At 38.5% G+C, this 9,501-nt stretch overlaps 1 protein-coding gene and 1 pseudogene across 1 annotated transcript; one reads left to right on the top strand and one right to left on the bottom strand.

Annotated features, from left to right (window-relative positions):
- The first annotated feature begins 2,027 nt into the window (after window positions 1-2,027).
- Window positions 2,028-4,741, top strand: LOC113666213 (fibrinogen-like protein A). Its single transcript, XM_089184115.1, has 3 exons — window positions 2,028-2,258; window positions 3,096-3,234; window positions 3,337-4,741. The coding sequence occupies exons 1-3, from the start codon at window positions 2,028-2,030 to the stop codon at window positions 3,951-3,953; spliced, it is 987 nt and encodes a 328-aa protein (XP_089040241.1). The 3' UTR covers window positions 3,954-4,741.
- LOC149038548 (endonuclease III-like protein 1) lies at window positions 4,424-9,118 on the bottom strand (annotated as a pseudogene).
- Window positions 9,119-9,501: the final 383 nt, after the last annotated feature.

The following is a 9,501-nucleotide window of genomic DNA, read 5'->3' as shown; positions in this document are numbered from 1 at the left end:
CTCAAACTCATGGGGTAGAAGTTAACAGTCTTGAGTTTACACTAAATCTCATGACTTATTTACAAGGAAATGTGTAGCAGCTAGAGGGGAGAATTAACAATCAGATCTTGGGAGTTCAAGGGTCGTTAATACAGCTGCAAACTAAACCCAAAATAAAGATCAGAGAGGGCAAACCCTTCATGTTTTTTCAGTATGGGTGCAATCAGTTTTTATTTAATTTTGTCTGGTTTTAAATTCTATCTTTACCTAGTTTTAAATTCTAGACATTCTACTATTATCTAGTTTTAAATTCTAGACATTCTACTATTATCTAGTTTTAATTTCTAGACTACTGAACCCAAGGGTAATTATTTGCAGGATAAAAGCACCACAAAACCCGGAAAACTGTTAAGTTAATTAAATCCATGGCAATTGAAAAGAAAAAAATGCTATAATTACCGCACGAACTGGTTCAGTCAGTGAACCAATGTCGTGAAATGTTATCAATGTCTTCCTCAGAAAACCATGCTCACTTATTTCCCCCCTTAAACCGTTTAATCTTTCTTTAATAGAAATAGAAGAGAATCCTCAATAAGTGTGTCAAATTTTGAAGTTGATCGAGCTTTTAATAATAAATGTTATTCGCCAGTCTCCTGCTAAGTTTCTAGAACCTAACACATAAACAAACTTTGGATAAGAATTATTTTCACTCGAAAATTATTCATTTTCAAGTCGACGCACTAGCGACTAATTGAGGTCAAAGCTTCCTTATCACGACTTTATCTTGATCGTGAACGAATTTAAAAGCCGAGCGGATGTAACTTGAAAACAATGCAGCGACTCACTTTACTCTTCCATTCTCAGTTTCTCCTGTGCTGGAAGTTTACAGCTCCCTCGGCTCAAAGTCTAACAGGAACGTCGAACCCTGGTCAGTTGTCTTGTTTAAGAAGATCTGAATATCCTGAAAAAGGTAAAGCTTCACTTAAACACTTAATATGTGCACCGTAAATAATGGCAAAAATAGATCTAAGACTACACAAAGAATAGAAAACTTGACGCAGAAACAATGTGAACCGAGAAGATTTGTTGAGGCTATTTAAATAGTGGGGTTGAAGGTAATGTAATCGTGATGCGCTGACTTTAATTCATCAGTTACAACACAAACAAATTCAGTTTCGTATTAGCAAAAAGTAGCAAAGCATTCAGTTATTTTTCTCTTAACGTGAGTTAGTTTCAAGCTGTCAAAATCGGCTTTTCGTGTCGTGCATTCCTCTCTGGTATCGCTTCGCTTGTAGCTGTAATGGAATAAAGTTAACTTCGCTCGAAAATCTCAGAGATGAACTCTTTTCACTTGTATGGTCACTTTTAATAATGATGGAATTTTATTCACCTTCGAACGGAACTACTTCAAGATAACGTGTTCCAGACACGATCAAACTAGAGTAAACCATGGCCAACAAGGACGATGAGGATGAATAGGAGGACCGGCGACCAAGTATAAAATCGTCTGATGAGTGGGAATCTTAATTATAGGGGTTTCCCGAATTAAGAACCAACAACTTTCAAGGCTTGTGTATTCGCTTGTTGTGTATCGAAGAGTTGCGAATAGCTTAAGATAGGACTGGCCGCAAATTTACGAAAACTAAGACTGAGTAATTTTCAAAACATGAGAAAAATAATTCCATGTAAAAATATGTTAATATCTAAGCAATACTTTTCACTTCCTGTCGGTTTTCAGACGCAAAAACTCACACGGGATGTTACTGAGAACACAAGGAAAAGTTGTAAATCACGACCCGAGGGTGCATGATTATCAACGTTCCAAGTGCACTGACGCCTAAAAAAATAATAGAAAGTGTGCCTTCTAGCTTTTAAAAATGGAGCCCTGAGTTTACTAGTACAATGAACGATAGGCTTTCGATCAATCAAAGTGTTCCTAATATCTTATAAATTTTTACGATTTTCATCAAGTCGTCAATGTCCTCTTGATTTCTCTCTTTTTGTTTCATGCAAGATAAATCTTGAAGAAAACTCTCAAATATGACGATATGTTTGCATCTGTTCTAGGCTACACTCTGGTTAATCACGTGATTGCTACGCCCACTGTCACGTGCCCGATAGACTGTACGTGGGAATGCCTACGGGATGCACGCTGTCGATCGTTTAATTATGCAAACTCAGGGAAAACATGTGAATTAAGTGACCAATCAAAAGCGACAGCCCCAAATGACTTTGTTTTAAGAAAAGGCATCACTTACTACGAGCCAACGACACAGATGGTGAGTCATAGAAATTTACAGATCAGTTAGAAACTTAATCATCAGTGCTCAACCTGCCAAGCGCAGGAACCTTTGAGGTCTTCGGTTTTTCAAATTCCATCTTCTGAGCAAGGTGGTGTCAAAATCATATCGAGAGGTCAAATAAATGCCTTTATCTCAGAGAACGGTATGGCTGCCTAAAACTGAACATTTACACAGAGCAGCGTTTGTATGACCTTCATTTCTAGCCCGAAACACAGTAAGTTTTGATGTGTAATGGAACTCAGTGGGCGGGAGTACAATTCAGGCAACAATCGGGCGAATGATTTGAAATTACGAGCAGGAATGAAAACTTTAATTTAAACATGTGCACATGAGTTGATTCATATAGCAAAAGTTCAAGTCCGAAGTCTAAACGTTGTTAGAAATATCGAATGCTTAATGCACTTCAGATATTTTTTCCATTTTGAATGGCTAACATTTGCTAAGTGCTTATAATTGGACAGGTGAAATCAAACAATTTGGAAATGGAACAGCCAATCAAGCCGCAAATAAAAGCTGCTTTACTGATAAAAGAACCACTCATTCTCGAGAATTTTGTTATTGACACAATTGATGTCATAAAATGCCTATTTTCTAGAAGGAAATCCTGGGTAAATATAATTTGCTCAAATAGAGACAAAATCGTTGCTCGATATACAAAACTTTGAAAATATCAAACTTCTATACTCATTTTGAAAGAGAAACGTTAGCTCTAAGAACAAGAATATATTTCAACCTAATAAGGTATTGTCATGGTAAGTTTCGCCTTATAAAAGGATGAAAGTACGTTTAACCATTCTTCCCATTTTCACCCAGGGAGGAAATAGACCTGTTTGCACCTCGGCTTTATGTCAAAATGGTGGAACATGTGTTGACGCGTGTTGGAATCCCCGGATGTTCACGTGTGAATGTCGACAGGATTATAAAGGAGTGTATTGCGAAAAGCACAGCGGAGGTGGGTAACTCGTGACTAAATAGAAGAGAAGAACACTTAAATTTGCGATAATTTCCTTTCAGCAACAAGTCTCATATTATGTTTCCTTTGTTCCACGTACAGTGAGAAGCTGTCAGCAGCTGAAAACCCTGGGAGCGAATCAGAGTGGCATTTTTAAAATCAACCCAGATGGTCAAGGGGTCATAAACGTGTACTGTGACCAAACCACAGATGGAGGCGGGTGGACTGTGGTTCAAAGACGTTCCCGTCCATACAAGCAAAGCTTTAGACGAACGTGGGTAGAGTATCGAGTAGGCTTTGGCGACTTGTCCAAAGAATTCTGGCTTGGAAACGACAACTTGCACCGAATCGCCTCTTCAGACAGCATTCTTCGAATAGATCTGCACCGAACCAACGGCCAAAAGGGATATGCCAAATATGGTGGGTTTCGGGTAGCTGACGAAACAGAAAAGTATCGATGCGACATGACTTCGTACGAAGGAAACATCGGAAATGGGTTTTATGGAAATACAGATCCTAAATTGAACATCCGAGGGATGAAATTCGGCACACCAGACCAAGATAATGACAATCACCCTGGCAAGTGTTTTCCTAATGGTGCATGGTGGGCAAACCAATGTGGCGAGGTTAATCTCAATGCAAGGGCTGGTCCGCACTGGGGTCCCTGGACTTCTCAGCCTTACCTAAATTTTTCTGAGATGAAAGTAAGGCATAACTGAACAAAACTGCTATAGTCACCATAGTTCACCTTCAAAGATGCAAGGAACTCGACGAAGAGATCTGAGCACTAACTATTGTAGCCTTTATAGAATTTGCAATGGCAACTCAAGTTGTCATGTAACGCCCAGTGCTGCGTGGCGTTACAACCAAAACAGCTGCGAAGGTGACTGAAATCCATTGATATATTATTAGCATAATAATGTATTGACAAATAATTTAGTCTTGCGCTAGGTTTTAAATATCGACACGAAATCGCTTTCTTCAACTTGAAATGAAATTTTAAACCTTTCCTTCCAATGGTGATGTTTCATTAGCACCCCAGGAACAGATGTCACACATTATAAACAGACCATTATGTCTAATCCTGTTTCAAGACACCAAGAGACCAAAACAAAGTGAAGCGATCAAAAGCAAACCTTGAAGTCACAGTTGATATAGGCGCGTGTCTCTCCTCAAGAGCCATATACCACTACAAAACGATACCGCTTGGAGCCACCGCTATGGAGACATTAGGTTTCGGAGGGGGATCTTTAGTCTCTGTTGCTGGAGATACAGGGGGATGTTGCCCTGAACCCGGCGGTAGACCCTGTTGGGTAGGCTGTTGGGGTCTTATAGATAATTGTGAATAGCTTTGCGAGGCGAATAGCAAAGGAGTTTGAGTAGCCAATCAGAGCGCGCCTTCATTGCCATCCACCGTTTAAGTATAAACTAATTTCTAAATCAAATTCAATGGCAGATCTCTCCCTTCAAGGAAGGGGTGCCACTTATAAAAAATTTTTCACAAAAAGAGCATCTTGTTACCTAGGTCTTACAGTCTTTGATTTTGCTTCCATCTCCCCTTTTATCCATTGTATCATGAACCTGTACATTTGTTTTACACAGTTGGAACCAGTCTTGACACATGGTTTGAGGACCAATGCTAACCAGGGCTCAGTTGTTGGAGGGCTGATTAGTGCTAACCCGGGGTAAAATTTTAATCCAGGTTTCCTTACTGCTTTGTTAAAAAGCCTTCTTTGAATAATTTTCTTCATTTTTTGAAAGGCATCCAATCATCAAATCGTAGACAAAACAAATTATAATGAATTTTCTTTTATAGCTTTAACCCTATAACTCCCAAGATCTGATTATTAATTTCCTCCTCTACCTGCTTAACATTTCCTTGTAAATTAGTTGCGAGAATTAGATCAAGATAACAACTTCTACCTGATACAAATGAATATTCTCATTACCTGTTTGCTGGATAGTGCATGGATATTGTAAGGAGAAGTTACATGTGAATCACCTGTGGAAGTTAAAAGGTTAAGATCTGATATCAGATTTCACACTAAACATGAGGTTACCTGAACCCAGCTTTGAACAACGTGGCCCAAGGATAAAGACATGGACAGCCTCAGTTAAAGTAAAACTCAATTCCCCCTTAGTGTCCTTTCTATCCTTTCTGGGTGAAAGTTTCTTCTTAGTTTCCTCCTCAGCTCTGCTCCTCCTTCGACCTTCAGGACAGATCTTGGAGTTAAGATATAAACTCGCACATTGGACTTACTGGAACACATGTCTGTTGACCAAATCCAACCAACAATACATTCAGTTCATCCCACTCCTCTCTGAGAAAACAGAAAAAGAATTCACTAATTTAGTCTCTGAAACCATACATTCTAATGATTTAATTGTTGGTTATTGGTAAACAGCATATGATAGTCAAGGTTTTCTATGCATCTAGAGAACCTTCAATCTAGGTCTCAAAGTCCTTAAAAATTTCCTTTTTCCATTACAGTCCTTAAGAGTCAAGAAGGACCAAAAGCCTGTTTATTTCAGAATATTTTTAAAATTTGTTTGGACCTTGCACAATATCTGGGTCTCTAAAATGCGGCAGTAAGTGAAAAGGCTTTGGCAGGGAAGGAGCAAAATACCTGGTGAAGAGAATTTGCATAACTTGGTATCATTCAAAATCACTTTTACCTTGGAAGCCAGCTTTCTACAGCAATTCTTGTTTCTTTCAGCAGTTTAGTAGGTTTTTTGACCCATCAGTCTGTTAGAAATTCTATGAACATGAGTATCAACTCCAATTCCAGTCACTTGTCCCCAAGCCACATTCATGGTGATATGTGCCATTTTTGGGCCCACACCTGGAAGTTTGACCAGCTCTTCTACTGTTAGTGGAATGTCTCCATTGTAACTCTCAGCACAAATTTTAGTGGCATTCTTGATGTAATCAGCTTTTTTCTACAATCAAAGCATAATTATAATAAGTACCCTGGAAAATACTCTATATTGTACCAAGCCATAGTTCACATTGGTAGGATAAGTTTAACCCTTTAACTCCCAAGATCTGATTGCTAATTCTCCCTTCTAGCTGCTACACATATCCTTGTAAATTAGTTACAAGAAGTTGTTGTTAGATCAAGACAACAATTTCTACCTGATAAGTTTGAATATTCTCATTACCTTTTTGCTGAATAATGTAAGGATATTATTAGGAGAAGTTTTATATTGATCACCTCTGGAAGTTAAAGGGTTACAAGTTAAAAATGGAGTTCAGTGTCATAGATTTTGAACCATTTTTGTTGCTTCTTTTTTTTAATTTTAGACTTCTGCAAGTCGTTTTTGCAACAAGGGGGAGGGAGGAAGGGGACTCAGAGGGTTCTATGGAGGATATATAAACCAATATACCCCTCTTTGTAAGTGAAAAAGTGACAAGTGAAAATAATAAAACAACTTGGTATAGCCCCCTTGATTCAGTAACATGCTAATATCAGATCCCCCTGAACCCTGTTTAACACGACTGATGATGAAAAAATTATTATCAGTAGCTACTCTAAAAAGTCCTACTAGTAAGTTTTAAAAAAATGTTCACAACTTTTATTCAATAAGGGGAGACAAGGCCTTCAGACTATTTTGCAAGCTGCTTTGCTAGTGGGTAAATTCTGTCAAAATCAAGTTTCTCACTAACATAAAAATTTACTCACCTTCCAGAAGCCAACAGGGTAGATAAGTTCACCAATTTTGCTTGTTGATGTTGTGAGAATGTTCTCTATTGTTAATCCATAAGCCTTTAACTTTTCCATTGCAGCAAAAGTAACTTGGTCTTTTGTTTGATTTGACAGCATGAGGGAGATAAGTACTTGATATAGGACTGTCTGCAATAGTGAGGAGAGATGAACCATTGATAGTGGACTGTCTTAACCCTCTTTCTCCTAAGGGTGACTGGCTTCTAATTTCTCCTGACAGTTTCAACCTTGCATCAGATAATTAAAATCATGAGAATAAAGTAAATGATGTCCAATTCTAGAAGCTCCTGATTATCAAACAAATTCTCTTCATAAATTCCAGATAGTATAAGCAGCATAGTCAATTAGTTTTTAATGTCTGTGATAGGACAATAGTAGAATTATACTAATATTTGTAAGCACCCTATTTCTTCCAAACAAACTCTTCAGTTGAGTCTGATGATGTGGCAAGCTTAATCAGCAGACTTTGTTTTCTGATTAGAAGGGAAATTTCAACCCTATATGCAAGGTAAGATTTCTGATTGGCTACTCTTTAACCCTTTCCACCCTAACATCAGTATGCATATTCTCCACACTGTTCTTTATACATTTCCTAAGGTGCTGACAAGGAGAATTTGTTTGCCAATCAAAAGGTTTCTTTCCTGATGGCCATTTCCTTAATTCTCATGACCTTAATGTATGATTCAGGAGTGATATTGTAAGGAGAAATTAGATGTTACTAATCGTTTGGGTTTTAAGGGTTAAATGGGAAATTTACAATTAATGTAAGAATGGTTACCAGGATGAGAGTGTATCCCTACAACTTTTATCCCAGTACCTCATACATGAAGACCTCTATTGTGGTAAGTAAGAAAAAAGAAACCAAAATCATTACAAAAAATTTTGACAAATAAATATCAGTAAGGCAAGATCTCTGAAAATAAACTGGCCCAGTTGTCCAGGTTCTTATGAGGAGACCTCAACCTCATCCCAGGCTGCAGAGTATTGCAGATCTTGATGCAATGCAGCAATTTTGGCATGCAGTTGACTTTTAAAAAGGAACTTGTGCATGCGCTGCCATACTCTGCAAACTGATCCTCACCCACCTTAACCCTTTGACACCTAAGAGTGACTAACATCTAATTTCTCATTACCCTGTCACCCCTGAATCACACATCAAGGTCACAAGAAAAAAAGAAATGATCACCAAGCAAAAAAGCTCCTGATTGTTATACAAATTCTCCTTGTCATTACCTTAGGATATGTGAGGAGAACTGTATGGAGACTATGCAGACTATAATGTTGGGGTGTAAAGGGTTAAACATATAGCTGTTGAACTATTTGTCATAATTTATCTTATAAATCAAATAAAAAGAGGGATGCAATCAATTGCTGAGGGTAAATGAATGTGTTGACATTGACCAAGCAAAAAGGGGTAAATTTTACCCAAAACGTTTCTACTTCTCATAAATAAGCTTAGTTGGCTCAGAGGAGACCACTATGTCGGCTCCCCTTACCCCACCCCACTGGACTGCCGATTTCATCTCCTCTCACCTCTGGTGACTGGCTCTCATCAGCTGTCTTCTCGCATCCTTGTGAATCAACTGGGGCATCGCGTGTTTTTCTCATTTCACGAATATTTGCTGTTAGAATACATGCCCGGATATTCCGAGCACCCACACTTAAGTTACTTAACACTTGATTTCCTTTGTGGTGAATGCCTGAAATGATTATCGTTCCGTTCTAATTACGCCTATCTGAAAACCTGTATATGATGTGATTCACTGTGAGAAATAAATCAGTTATTACTCCTAGCATTGGTTGATGTGCCATTTTGTGTAACTACTATGGCGACATCGAACTCTTGGAACCTAACATTTGCAAGCTGCTCTCTCCAGTTAGGAGGCTGCCAAGTTGAACCTTGTGTCTGTGCCGTGGATTTGTCTTTTTTACGCTTCTTGGCCGCAACATCTTCAGTTTTCTTGTCGTCCCTTGACGAGTCTTCTTCATGTCGCTTCTCGTATTCGATTTTGATGTGCCTTCTTGGTTCCTTTTTGGCTCGTTGACAAAGCTGCGATTGCTTCTCTAGCCGCCGAGCGTGTTTGTCTTCCTTTTGAGGTGAAATACGGGAAAGTATTCATCCTGGAAATCCGTGAAAACAAACTGATCAAATGTTTGAATCGTCAGTCTCCCTCATGTCTGCCATTATCAGTATTATCGTGAGCAGTCCTCCCCGATCTCGCCATGGAACGCTGATTTTGGCGGGAAAGTGATGTCACTCGACCAGCTGATTACGTAATTAGTCACAACAAAAAGCCGGAGATTTGCCGCAGAATAAAACTGATTCCCTATCAGGACATCCTCTCCATTGAATTTTCTTCACACTAAACCCAAAAGAACAAAGAATAGGCATCAACAAGAGAAGAGAAACTTTACAATCTCTTGTTTGGCATCAAATATCGTCTGATGAAATTTTACTGAAAATTTTGAGCTTAAGAAGATCGTGATTTAATGATGTTGACAAGAAGATTGCGCTGTTTTAAACCTTAGTTGCTACATGTTC

This window comes from Pocillopora damicornis, chromosome 10, assembly GCF_964200805.1.
Source record: "Pocillopora damicornis chromosome 10, jaPocDami1.2, whole genome shotgun sequence".
NCBI lineage: Eukaryota > Metazoa > Cnidaria > Anthozoa > Scleractinia > Pocilloporidae > Pocillopora > Pocillopora damicornis.
Note: the sequence above shows the minus strand (reverse complement) of the source record. Positions and strands in the feature narration are given on the sequence as shown.

Coding starts and splice junctions, on each gene's coding strand:
- LOC113666213 (XM_089184115.1), top strand. CDS start 2,028: ATGTTTGCATCTGTTCTAGGCTACACTCTGGTTAATCACGTGATTGCT. Junction 2,259..3,095: donor ACGAGCCAACGACACAGATG/GTGAGTCATAGA, acceptor ATTTTCACCCAG/GGAGGAAATAGACCTGTTTG. Junction 3,235..3,336: donor TTGCGAAAAGCACAGCGGAG/GTGGGTAACTCG, acceptor TTCCACGTACAG/TGAGAAGCTGTCAGCAGCTG.